Source organism: Mus caroli, chromosome 13 (assembly GCF_900094665.2).
Source record: "Mus caroli chromosome 13, CAROLI_EIJ_v1.1, whole genome shotgun sequence".
In the NCBI taxonomy this organism is placed as follows: Eukaryota; Metazoa; Chordata; class Mammalia; order Rodentia; family Muridae; genus Mus; species Mus caroli.
In genome coordinates this window covers 98,641,381-98,655,318 of record NC_034582.1, presented here as the reverse complement: position 1 = coordinate 98,655,318, position 13,938 = coordinate 98,641,381, and the positions used below count along the sequence as shown (strand labels likewise).

The window sequence follows — 13,938 nt, the reverse complement described above, 5'->3', positions numbered from 1 at the left end:
GAGAGGATACATATGTATTTATTCATTCATTTGAACAGAAAAATAAGCAATACTAAGAGAAAAAAGGTTACTATGCAAATAAGTACTGTGAAGAGGTGAGCATGAATTTCATTTAATAATAAACACTACACTGTTTGCACTTTAATCACAAATGTTTGTGTTTCTGGCCCAACACAATGAAGAGTCAAAAGTTACAAGACTTGATAAAATTTAAATGAAAAGAACATTTAGAGCAACATCCCTAGAATTATCATCAATTCTAGAATGATACATGCAATCAAGATTCTGTTACCATGTCTAACACTGCTAAACTTGGTCCGATCCATTTGAGCACTAACAAAACATACCAACTCCATTCCAATTAGTCAGAATCAGAAGTCTCACGTGCATGGTCACTAATGGTCGGGAAAGTTCTCAGGCCTTGCTGTCTCGCAGTTCTAAGTTGGTGCAAATGTTCTTTCATGTCTGGAGAAATATGGAAGATTCTTCCTTCTATGCCAGGCACTGCAATTACTCCCAATGGCTCATCTGTTTCTTCCTCAAAGGCTAGAAATGCAGAAGAGCCAGTTAAACTACGCATGCTCTCCAAACAGACGTTCTAAAGTCGTAGCTAAAGCTTTATTAGAATTGAATACGAATTGAAATTTATAGACAGTAGTGAGATTTTGTTTCTCCATCATCACAGAATTCATCCATGAATAAAAGTACACAAAACATGTTATGAAATTAATAAACAAAAATGCATCAATTCATTTTGACTTTAAGATATTTTATGCTTAATAAATGTTTGAGAAAATAGATATGCTTACCTTCATTTGAACATTATACAATGAATGCACGTATGGAAATATCACATGATACACATGATGCAATTTTATGTCAATTTTTTAAACCTTTAAAGTATTACTACATATTATCTCAAAAGGATTTACTTCATAATTATATTTTTAAGTTTTTTAGACTTTGGTTCATGAGTTCTATATTTACATCATTTCTATCTCTTTCCATGGCAACTCCTCCCATCCCACCACCCCCTCTCAAACCCATGATATTTTTTAAATTATTGTTAAATATATGGTGGGTGGGCGGGTGGGTTTTACAGCCTGCTGAGTCTATTTAGTGGTGATCATACGTGACAGCTGTCATTTTCTCTTCCATTTTACATTTTTGAAAAAATAATTAGACAGAAAATATGGCCGGTATAGTAAAAGAACTCTTTTGTTTAAAAAAAGAAGATAATTCATTTTACTTCCAAAAGGTGTAATTATAACTTCCAGAACTTGGATATATTTAGGAATATAATTATTTATCAAAGAATCAGCCAATTATAAAACTAATTGTGATTTGATATGATTTGCCTTGGATTGTTGTTGATGTGACCTTAGAAAAAGAATGAAGTTTCTAACTCAATAAGTGGGGACTTGTATTCCAAGGCACAGCATCTATCAAGTAGGAGAAGACAAAATGTTTAATTGGACAGAAGTAAGCTAATTTGGCAGGTTATAATTTTTTCATCTGGATTAGAAGGTAAATGTTCCAAAGGTAGTTGAAGATTGTGAAGCGGAAAACCCTGAAAAGGACACGATTTTCTAGACCGTCTCTGTTCTACATAGCTTTGGATACCTGTGCGGGCCCTGTGACTACTCTCCCTTGCATCTTGTCATTTCACCTTGGAAAATACAGGTCCATTTTTATTCTCTTCACACATCCTCAGACATCAGGACGCCCACCTAAAGACCAGAGTCTAAGAAACATTTATTCAGGCAGTAGCACATGAAACGTGACCGTCCCGTCACCTGTGAGGGATGGCGATTTGTTTGTTGTCGTGATCAAACTCATCCGATGGCCGGAAAGACACTTCTTCTTTCCTTGCAAAATTTTTATGGATTCAAAGTGATTCATGACGACTGTAGACAGCACCTGAGCTGTCTCGGGGTCAAACATCCGAGGGCAACTTCTAAACATACTGTAGCCATCCTTCCCCTGAAATGCCAAAACAGAACTCAGGTTCCAAGCCAGGAGTAATACAACAGACATAGATTTTAAATTTATCCCAGTGTTGAAAGTAATTCCTTACCTTTGTACATAATGACATTTTCTTAAACCTGAGTTAATATACTTTAAATAATTGTCCTACTCCATAAATCTAGACATGCGGCGGCTGTGATCCTGTTGTGACACCTCAGTTGTTCCATGGCCGTGAAAATAGGCCCCCTACAGTCTCCAAAGGTGGTTGTGAAATAACATTTACAAAGAGGGCCATTAGAATGATAGTGAAGAATATAATCAGAAAAATTTTTTGTGTATGTGATTTTTCAAGACAATGTTTCTCTGTGTAGCCCTGGCTGTCCTGGAACTCACTCTGTAGACCAGGCTGGCCTCAAACTCAATCTGCCTGCTTCTGCTTCCTGAGTGCTGGGATTGATGGCTTGTGCCACTACTGTCTGAAACTTACTAAAGGGCTCTCAGGATTAGAACACATAATCAATGCATCTTACAAAGTTCCTCACACTCAGTACTTTAGATCAAAGGGAGGAAAACACAACAAATTCTTATGTAAAGTCCTTAAAACATAATCGTCTACATTTCATTCTAAGTAACGGAGTAATGTGTAAGTAATTAAAATATATCTAAAGTAGAAATAGTAACTGTTTTAGGACTATTTATCATTAAATTTGAATTTAGCAATCCAATTTAGCACTTTGGGCTATACAATTCTGGCTATATTTGCTAGTCATTTAGGGAACAGAATTGCTGTGCATGGACTTTAGAGGGCCTGTACTTTTAAATCTGATAATACTAAACAGTGTAATTGTGCTTGTATACCATGAGATAAATTTTATTCACTTCATGAATCATAAAAATGCAATGGAAACATTTATTATTTTCTACGTGTCTGAATTCATGAAAGGAAACTTACATGTGTGTGGGCATAGCACCAAACAATCAGTTTTCTTAAAACCTTTCAAAGGAAAGCATTCTTACGTTTGCAATGTACTCCTTAATGGCCAAGAGATAGACTTTCTTCCTCTGTAAGTACTGTCCTTGAACTTTCACAGTGTCTCTTATGACTCGATGGCCTGGTTCTGCATCTGGATCAAATCCAAATTCTAGCCCAGCAACTTGAGGAAACCTGAAATGTAAAAACGACTTCTTCTCACACAGTTCTGCGCCACACTAATCAGAAGTGAGAGAATGCTAGACTTGGTCAGCATCTCCCCTTAGGCTGCTTGTCAGGCAGGATGCACACAGGCTGTGTGCATCTCAGCAGACTTGCCAAGTGAACTTTGGTTTCAAAACGTCAAACGATAAAAGCAACTCTAAGTAATTCTATTCTTACTTCGAGAATTTCTGATCTCCTACAACTCTGAATTCCTGTGAGACCATTGCCTCAATTTCCATCCTGCTACTAAAGGGATACAAAAATAAAATAGACGCCATACATATATCTTCAGAATGCTGTCTAACTACAACCCCCATAAGCTTCAGAAACACCTGACCCCCCTATTAGTATTTACTATTACTCCCATCTCTAAAAATGGCTCACTGGGTAACACAGACTGAGAGTCTGAGAGACTGAGGCAGGACGATCAAAAATTCAAGACCAGCATTGACTCAGATGTGAATCTGAGGGTCCTCCTGGGTATCCTGTACTTTATAGTCAATATACACTTATCAGTGAGTACATACCATGCATGTCCTTTGGGGGCTGGGTTACCTCACTTGAAATATTTTCTAGTTGCATCCATTTGCATGAAAAATTCATGGTGTCATTGTTTTTAATAGCTGAATGTTATCCCATTGTATTAAAGAACCACATTTTCTGTTCTCATGCTTCAGTTGAAGGACATCTGGGTTGTCTCCAGTTTGTGACTATTACAAATAAAGCCTCTATGAACAAACATAGTGGAGCACGTGCCCTTGTGGTACAGTGGTGTATATGGCCAGGAGCAGTATAGCTGGGTCTTCAGGCGGAACTATTTCCAATTTTCTGAGAAACTGCCAGATTGCTTTCCCAAGTAGTTGTGTAAGTTTGCACTCGACCAGCAATGAGGAAGTATTCCCCTTGATCCATTTAGAACTTAGCCATTCTGATGGTGTGAGATGGGATCTCAGGGTTGTTTTGATTTGCATTTCTCTAATGACTAAGGATGCTGAACAGTTCTTTACATGCTTCTTGGCCACTCAAGATTACTGCATTGAGAATCTCTGTTTAGCTCTGTACCCCCTTTTCAAATTAGTTTATTTGGTTTGTTGGTGTCTAATTTCTTGAGTTTTATATATATATATATATATATATATATATATATATATATATATATATACACATATATGTTTGTGTATATATATATGTGTGTGTATATATATCAAACATAGTGTAGATAGATGGATAGATAGATAGATAGATAGATAGATAGATAGATAGATAGATAGATATTAGATATTGGCCCTCTGTTGGATTCCCAACAGGGCTGCCTTGTCTAGCCCCAGTGGGAGGCCAGACAAGATCAGATGTATGGGCATCTACCATGAGAACAACAGAGAAGGGTGACAAATCTGTGGTGACAGACAAAGGGCATGCTAGGCAAAAGCCACAGAACATATAAAATACAGAATAAAAAAAAAACAGAATCAACTACAAAATAAACACTAAATATTTAAACATGCAAAAACAAAAATAATTTAGTAGAGTCAAAAGCTTTCAACTCACAAATAAAGAGAAAAATTATGAAACTAAATACAAGCCACAAATTGTATTCTATCTTATAAGTATCTAAAGAACAATGACTTGCATAATTTAAAAATAAGTGAGTACACAAAAATAAACAATGAAAAGACAAATCCAAGAAACCTGGACTGGGTGTATTAAGCCCGCAGTATACTCCAGAGCAAAGAGATGAAGAGACAAATGATGAAAGGGAATATTATTATTCTCATAGAAGAGGCAGCTAAGTATTCTAGGCTTCACAAGCCATACTGCCCTTGTTACACACAAATCTAACTCATTGTAAATTAAGTCACAGAGAACACCTAAATGAATATGTCTGGTTAAGAGGAAACAAAGTTTATTTACAATAATAAAGAGACAACTGAATTAAACAACAAGAACAAAAATACTATAGTATTTTTTTGACCCCTTCACCTTATATAATAAAATGGCCAACTAGTCAATATGGTACAGCATTGTGTGTGTATATATATATATATATATATATATATATGTAACAACAAAGCTTCAAATACCTAACCAACCTGAACCAAAACCTAAACAAATGAAAGAGAAAACCAAGTCATGACCAAATGAAGCATTCCATGTTCCTTATTAAATATTGCAATTGGTAGAAAAGTTGCAAGGATTTAAGAGGAACAGAAACATACACCACCAATTTTTTCAATTTTTTATTAGATATTTTCTTTATTTACATTCCAAATGCTATCCCGAAAGTCCCCTATACCCTCCCCGCACCCTGCTCCCCTACCCACCCACTCCCACTTCTTGGCCCTGGCATTCCCCTGTACTGAGGCATATAAAGTTCGCACGACCAATGGGCCTCTCTTTCCACTGATGGCCGACTAGGCCATCTTNTGATACATATGCAGCTAGAGACACGAGCTCTGGGGGTACTGGTTAGTTCATATTGTTCCACCTATAGGGTTGCAGACCCCTTCAGCTCCTTGGGTGCTTTTTCTAGCGCCTCCATTGGTTGCCCTGTGTTCCATCCAATAGATGACTGTTAGCATCCACTTCTATATTTGCCAGGCACTGGCATCACCTCACAAAAGACAACTATATCAGGGTCCTTTCTGCAAAATCTTGCTGGCATATGCAATAGTCACCACCAATTTTTAAAGTATATATTAGAATATACATGAAAATTTAACTAAGACCATGAAACAAATTCTCTAATACTAAAGAATGGAAATCCTACAAAATAAGATTTCTGAGTAGAAACTAGAAACCAATGGCAAAGGTAACAAGAAAATCTTAGAAACTTAAATATGTATTTATAAGTAATCCATAGATAATGAAGAAAACATCAAAGAAAAGTTAAGTGTTATGAGCTAAAAGGGGTAGGAAGAATACAATATGTCAACAATCTTATAATGCCACGAAAATAGTTCTTATAGAGAAATTTGCAACACTGAGTGTAGTAGAAAACAATGATCTCAAAGCTGTAATTAAAATTCTACCAGGAGAACAACAGAAAGGGATGACTGGTCTGAGGTAACAGAGGAAGGGCATGCTAGACAGAGGTCCCGGGCTGTTGGAGACACAGGTTTGAGACAGCCTGTGCATTGGGAGGTAAAAGATGAGATTTATAATAAATGAGAGAACAGAACTACAGTTTGCATCCGACAGGTGGCTTGGGTTTGGAAAGGCGACACTGAGCCAATGTGAGAATATGCCTCCGAAGTGCTTGAGCTCATTTGCTGTGGGCTAAGGGAACTGTTGTGTAATTTTAAGCAGAAGCACTACATTGACTACTTGTGTTTTTAGAAAAATAACTGGTGCATTAACATGTGAGGAGTGTAGTCCCATGGAAGGTCTGTTGGAAATAGACACAGAGAGGTTTCTCAGATGTAATTACCTAGTCAAATTTCAGGTGGAAGTTGATTAGTTTATATGCAGAGGTATTGTCAGAAATTTGACTAAAATTAGATGCAAAAGTATTCTCAAATATCTTTAAATTGCATGAGAAAGATACCAATATTTGGCATCAATTAAACTACCCTTCTAATTATGTATCAGGCTCAGCACACTCTGATTAGTATTGCTTATCTTGTATGTCTATCTGCGAACATCAATTTCATGGTCAGGGCCTAATATTCATCTCTCCATATATATACTATTCATTTTCCTGAAAATCATTTTTCTACCTCTAATTCCATTTATAAGCAGGCTAAAAATCACTGTCTCGTTGAATTTGCCCACACGCAGACTAGGCTTTCCTTATCACACTGTACTGGTTAGTTTTTTGTTAACTTGGCACAGACTACAGTCATCTGGTAAGAGGCACTTCAATTGAGATTGGTCTGTGAGTGAGCCTGTAGGGCATTTTCTTAATTGATGATTGATGTGAGAGGCCCAGCTTACCTTGGGCAGTAACACCCAGCCCTGGGCTGATGGGCCAGGGTGCTATAAGAAGGCAGGCTAGGCAAGCCATGAGGAGCAAGTCAGCTAGCAGTATTCCTCCATTGCGTGCCTCCAGGTTCCTGCTGAGAGTTCCTTCCCTCATCATCCCCTCGGGGATGAATGTACAATGAATGAACTCTTTCCTCCCCAGGCTGCTTTTGGTCATGGTGCTTTTTATCATGGCACTAAGAACTCAAAGATACATATCAGTTATAAGAAATATGGTGAAGCTGAAGACAACTTTTGGGTAAATTCACTTGCCTTGAGTTGAGGAAGCAACACTGGAAGATGGAAGGGCATTTTTAGGATGGAGGTAAGCAAAAAGTTGCATCAACTGTTTTCCAATAATAATCATAATCTTATCTTATTAATGTCATTTAACCTGAAATTTTACTTCTGCATCAATAAATGAAACTAATATTTAGCATATACTGTATGTTTTAAAGTAAATGCACTTGGTAGAATATGCAAATTGATGTGTATTACCTCACATAGTCACTGTTATTAAGCACACTCAACTTACATCATTTTAAAACATACAATATATCCTAATTAGCTGTAATCATCGTGCTGTGTAATAAACCTCTGGAACTATTCCCCCTATCAACTGTAATTTTATATCCCTGGGCTAATATTCCTGCACTCCAGCTCTGGCAATCTCCATTCCACTCTATAAATAAGTAAGATTTTGAGGCTCCGTCTGTAAGAACATGTAAGTCAGTAAGAGTTGTTTTAAGAACAATCTTTACAAAAGGGTAGAGATAGAGGCACATCTGAAGAAGACAGACGAATGGCCAATAAGTACATGAAGAGATGGTCAGCATCAGCAGCCATCAGAGAGATGCCAACCAGCATCACAAGACCCTGCTTCACGTTAACTAGGACAGATAGCAGGGAAGGGAACACGGGTTGGCAGGGAAGTGGAGAAGCTGAAGCCTCGAGGTGACATCCTGAAGGGACAATGTTAAAGCAGTGCAGTCACTTTGGAAAACAGCCTGTCAGGTTCCATGGGACTCAGCACTTGGAATCTGACATGTACTGGACACCTGAGAGCCCAACCAACCCTGCACCTGGATTTTCACAGCAGCAGTGTTTATAATGGTAGAAAAAAAAGGAAACACTTGAAGTGTCCATCAACTGATAGATGGGTGAGTGCCATTACCCACATATGGGGGTGTTGCTCAACAATAAATAGAAATAAGCACTGATGCATAATACAACGTGGATGAACCTTGAAAGCATGCTCAGTGAAAGAAGCTCTTAAAGAGGTCACATTACAGGAATGGCTCCTATAACTGAAATACCAGGTAACCGGGGAGATTAAAGGAACCCATGCTTGCCTAGAGCTGAGGCTTGGGGGAAAAGTGAAAGTGGCTGGCAGTTCCTTTCCAGAGTGACGAAATGTTCCTGAATTGATTCTGACAATAACTGTACAACCCTGAAAAGCTAGGAAACAACTGTACAGATTCATTGGCTGAATCATATGGTATGTTAACGTTCCGATACATATTTTAACCAAATTTGACATAGTAATTTATGAAAGCATGAAGTGTTTCTCTGACTTCTTTCACCAGAGGATTTCTTTCATATTTTTTCAGCTTATATTTCTTGCCACTGTGGTAGCCTAGGTATAATATGACAATACCTAGATTATAATGTTCTCAGATACTTGCTTTAAGGCTATAACACAAAGGAGAAGCACCCACGCACCTAAGTCTACTCACTTAGCCTCATCTAACTAAGAATTCTAGTGAGATCTGGATATGAAAGCTAAACAGCAAAGCACTACTTTATTTTTAAAATAATCTGAAGGAAGTTCAAAGTGGGTTTAGGTACTTAAATACTAAAATTCAAGTAGTACATAAATATATTTGCATATCACTAAAAGTAATACTGATTTTTACTTTTTACATGCCAATATCTTGTCACTCTCAAGATCCTTTAGTAAAAATAATTAGAGATTCTTTTAAACTATACTTACATTTTTATGGATTTTAAATTTAAATTGTTAAACCATTTTTAAATTTGTCTTTGTACAGTCCCATTATGAAGTTAAGTACATAACTTAGTAGCAACATATGAACATACCTGCCATCCAGAGCTGGGTACTTGTAAACCCCATTTTCAAGTGCTTCCAGCAGCTGTGCACCTGTTGCTCTGACAACTAAAACTGGGTCCACAATGGGGAGTATGGACAAAAGGTCGTGCAGAGTGAAATTCCCTGGTGGGTGTATTCTGTCAGACCTGAGAGTGCCTACAATGATTGCGAAGGGGAGAAATGCTTTCATTTTCCCATCCAGAAGTGCTTGGATGATTCAGTGTTACACATAAACTCCAACTTTTACATCCCTAGGACAAAAGGTCCTAATCTGGTTTCTAATGTCTGCTTCACATTTACTTCCAGTTTAATTTTACATATAACATATTCATTCGATCTGTTACCTACCACGTTCTTCTTAACTAAAAGTTGTAATATTAAACTGGAAAGCCTCTGCCCTCTCTCCCTATGTCCACAGAACCAGGCCTATGAATTGCAGAATGGAGATCTTCACAAGAAAACAATTACAAAAATTTCACTCTTGGGAAATGTTTTCATGGACAGTTCTATACTACTCATATGTATTTAAGACCATTTGTATCTTCAATGAAAAACGGAATTCTAAGAAGTTTATCATTGGGATGTTAAGTGGAGTTACACTGTAAATTTTGGGGAGCAGAACGCAGAAGCTGAAATGGGATCAAACCCAATGCCTGCTACACACCAGCCCAGAACTCTTTTGCTGAGCTTCAGCTCCACCCTACGTTCTAAGCTGTAGAAACGTAGGGACCCAGTGTCTGCAGTTAGATAATGCCGAGCCTCTCAGTTACAGTATATGAATGAAAGTTGTTTTTAGAGGATTGTTTTTAATTTTCTGTAGACTCTTAAAGTCTTAAAACTCCTAACTCAACCAACTTCAAACAAAAATGAAGAGGCTAAGACCAGGTTCCTGTCAGTAAAGCAGAAAACCGTTTCCTTATTAAAGAGGTAGGAAGTCAAGACTGGTCAAAGAGCAAGGACTTCCAGTGAAAGACTTACATCTATTGCTTCACTTTTAGTCAAAGTCTAACAGCACAACAGGTTTAAGACAGATGAGTGACAGGTGATATCTTCATAAGATTTCATTGACAAACTGATCTCCAGAGTCTGGTTCCAAATACCCAATCATGGCAGGAGATGGCTTGGTGAGCTCATGAAATTAATAACGTTTCTAAGTAGGACTTTATGAATCTTAAAAATGACTACTATTACTACAAGCTCTGAGAACCTGGGCTTGGTCATTTTATGTCCTCTTTAACACTCAAGTCACCTGAATTAAGGAGTGCCACATCAGCATGTGTGGCCTCTAACATTGCATTTGTCACCAGATTTCCAAGGTTGCTCTCACATCTTCTTACAGTAATCTCACGGCCATCCAATGCCACATCAATTGGGCAAAGAACTTCTTCTAACATATACTAAAAGAAGAAAAATAGCTTTCAAAAGTCAACATTCCTTGTGTTTTATCGATTTTTTAAATTTAATTTTCCCTATTTGACCACTTATTTTTACCTTCAAGTTAAAAATCCAAAGAATTTACTGGAACTCTTCTTTTCCATGTCACAGTACCAAAAGAATACCAAAATAATAACCACCCAACAAAGATTCACTTTTAAATTATGCAATAAACCACGTTATCATACAGTCTTGAAACCTCTATCCTAGCCTTTTAGAGTCAGAAACCTGTTATAAAAATATGCAATATTCATGAAGACAAGCTGACCCAACATGAAACAGTTAATTACTTCCAACTGAAATATAACAGAAGCCTCTGTTTCTTACAGAATTAACATATGTGCCAAAGGTTATATTAAATAATAAATGCATAGATATCAATATAGCATGGCTTATGTTTCACAAATCCTTCACAAAAGTAACACACACACATACGTGTACACACACACACTTTTAAGTAGCTAAAGTTTGCTCAACATGCTTGGGGCCCTAGAACAAAGGCAATCAATCCCTAAGTGACCAGATGACAAAAGTTTAAAGGTGGAATATTTTTAATACAAATTGTTACAAAAATCACCTGTGCTTTTGTACTAACCTAATGCTTAACAAAAATACCAATCTCTTTATTAAAGACATAATACTTGCACAATTTGAGTATAGAAAAATATCTAATTGATATCAGTTAAAATAAACAGAAATGTTACAGTGGGTCTAAACTCCTTTTATTATTTATTTCCATTTCCAAGATAGTTCATTATTAAAATGTAGATACCGTGAAATCAAGAAAACTCTAAGATCCAAATAATTTATAAATATGTGAAGTAAAAAAAACCATCATTTTGAATATGAAATGCACAACCTGTATTAGCTAAATAGCCAATCCCTACAATAACACTTTTGATGCTCAAGTCTCATGAAGTTATGAAAATAAAATTAATAAGCTCTTATAACAAGCATATAATATAGAGCATATTAGAAATAAATCTAATTTATTAAATCCCTATTATTATTTATAAAGTCAAAATAAAACTAAGTGGATGTGTAAATTTAAAAAGATAGAAAACTATCACAAATTTATTGTGACTGAAGATGCTATTTTAGTGTCTCTCATCAATCACAGGCTATGATGTTGGTCTACAATGCTGTCTAAAATGTCCATGTAATCAACCCACACAAGCTGAACAACTCAATAATCCTCACCCACCTGTATGTTTTGAGTAAAATCTCTTACTATTGCTTTGATATATGAATCTTCTTCCAAGTAGCTCAAAATGTCCACTTTCTCAAATACATACTGGAATGAAGCATCGAACAGCTGTATATCTATTTTTGTCAGATTTTTAAAATCAGATCCACTCTTGACAATCCAAGTCTCATTCACTTTCTTGATCCCATATTCGTGGTCATGGCCTCCCAGGATCAAATCGAGCCCTTCTGCATGCTGGGCAAGCCTGGTGTCATTTTTCCACTTCATGTGCGTCATGGCAATCACAAGGTCAGCTCCTTCTGCTCTGAGCTCCACGGCTAGCTCATTAGCAGATTCCACATAATCTTTATAATTTACATTGGCCTTATTAACTGTGGCCAGAGTATCAAGCCAGTCTTCTTCAACTAGTCCCATTAAGCCAATTTTCCGATTGTTCCAGTTAACGATCTTTTTGACTGCACCATGTCCAAGAGGTTCAGATGTGAATCTGTCATGGACGTTACTGAGGAACCAGGTAAAGTGCATTTGTTTCATATACTCTTCCAAAATATCAACACCAAAATCAAACTCATGGTTTCCTAAAATTAAAAAAAAATCACATGAAAAGTTAAGTTTAAATCACAAGAATGTTTTTCCAGTCCCAACTTCCAGTAAGTGCAAGACTATATTTTAAGAGAAAGCATTTTTAACACATGTCTGTTAATTAGCCCAACTTACAAATGCCGTGATTTTTAGAGGCCTTCAGCTATGTCTCTTTGCAATCCAGAAAGTACTGTAGTCCCAAAGAAAATCTTAAGGAGTTTAAAAAAGAAGCCCTGCAATATAGGGAAATGCGATAGTATGACCAAAAACTGCTCAATAATACCATAATTTAAAAATTATTTTTAGTGCATGTGAGCATGCAGACATACTTCATAAAAAAACAATTTTACTCCTAACTGAAAATTTCATAAAATATAATCGCACTGTGATAGGAAGAAAGTCCTGGTACATCTCTACTGCATTCTGTAAGAACTGTACTTGTCACAAGAGTAAATAAGTGGTAATTAGGAAAATAGAAGTCAGAATCAGTGGTACAAGCCTGCAGTCCTAACGATTTGGGAGGTTGAGTCAGGAGAATCATAAGTTCAAAGTCTGTATTATAAACTAAGTTCATGACTTGTTGGTCAAGTTAGTAATACCTGTCTCAGAAAGCGAAAGCAAGCTGGATACAGCAGAGCCATGCAGCACTTGGCCTAGCACACAGAAGGAAAATGCAACACCATTGACTCCTTAGGTAGTAACCAGGACTTACTACTGAAAGTATCCTGGGGCAGACCCCTGTCTAAGCAAAAATTCAAGAAAGAGAAAAATGTCCCATGAATTTACATCTCATCATTGCATATTTAAAAGCGCCGGATTTACATAAAGCAGCATATTTTAAGAATACAGTAAAATATTTATAGCATTTTAGAATTAATCAATATGATATATGCAACCAACGATTCAGCAGAACATTAGGATGTAAGCTGGCACCTTTCCTCTGAAAAGATACGTTGAGAGACTGTGGCACTATATCCTTTAGAAAAGTCACAGGCCAAAGTGAATGTTCTTTGCCTTTTATACGCTTAGAGACTTTTATAGTTAGCTGAAGGTTTCAGTCATTGAAAACCCTGGCATATCTACTGCTTCCCACATGGTTTAGGAAGAATTTCTTTGCTGGAATTCTCATATGTAATGAAGAAGTGCAGATTTTTATAATCTAAAAATTCCAAATGCTCCCGAATCTGAAGTGTTTTGAGCCCACAAACAGGTGATTCCATACCTGACACCATGCTACGGTCATTTTTAAAAATAAAGAGAAGTAAAACATTGCATGAAATTTCCTTCAAGAAAACAATAGAATGTAAATGATTTGGCCTGGCCCTGCATTCCATTTCTAAGACCTCTCATTATGAAAACATAAATACTGTGACGTAAAGAAGACTCTCGAGAGGAGCTAGAGAAAGTACCCAAGGAGCTAAAGGGATCTGCAACCCTATAGGTGGAACAACATTATGAACTAACCAGTACCCCGGAGCTCTT

The 13,938-nt window shown here is 36.8% G+C and overlaps 1 protein-coding gene across 1 annotated transcript in view; it reads right to left on the bottom strand.

Moving 5' to 3' along the window:
• Nt5e (5'-nucleotidase ecto) overlaps positions 1-13,938 on the bottom strand; it is a 38,687-nt gene continuing 24,749 nt past the window's right edge. The window contains exons 3-8 of the mRNA XM_021180810.1: positions 11,872-12,452; positions 10,483-10,630; positions 9,224-9,389; positions 2,986-3,133; positions 1,797-1,983; positions 1-546 (exon numbers count right to left, since the gene is read on the bottom strand). Of these exons, the coding sequence (XP_021036469.1) occupies positions 362-546; positions 1,797-1,983; positions 2,986-3,133; positions 9,224-9,389; positions 10,483-10,630; positions 11,872-12,452 (1,415 nt within the window). The 3' untranslated portion in view covers positions 1-361. The remainder of the gene's footprint in view (positions 547-1,796; positions 1,984-2,985; positions 3,134-9,223; positions 9,390-10,482; positions 10,631-11,871; positions 12,453-13,938) is intronic.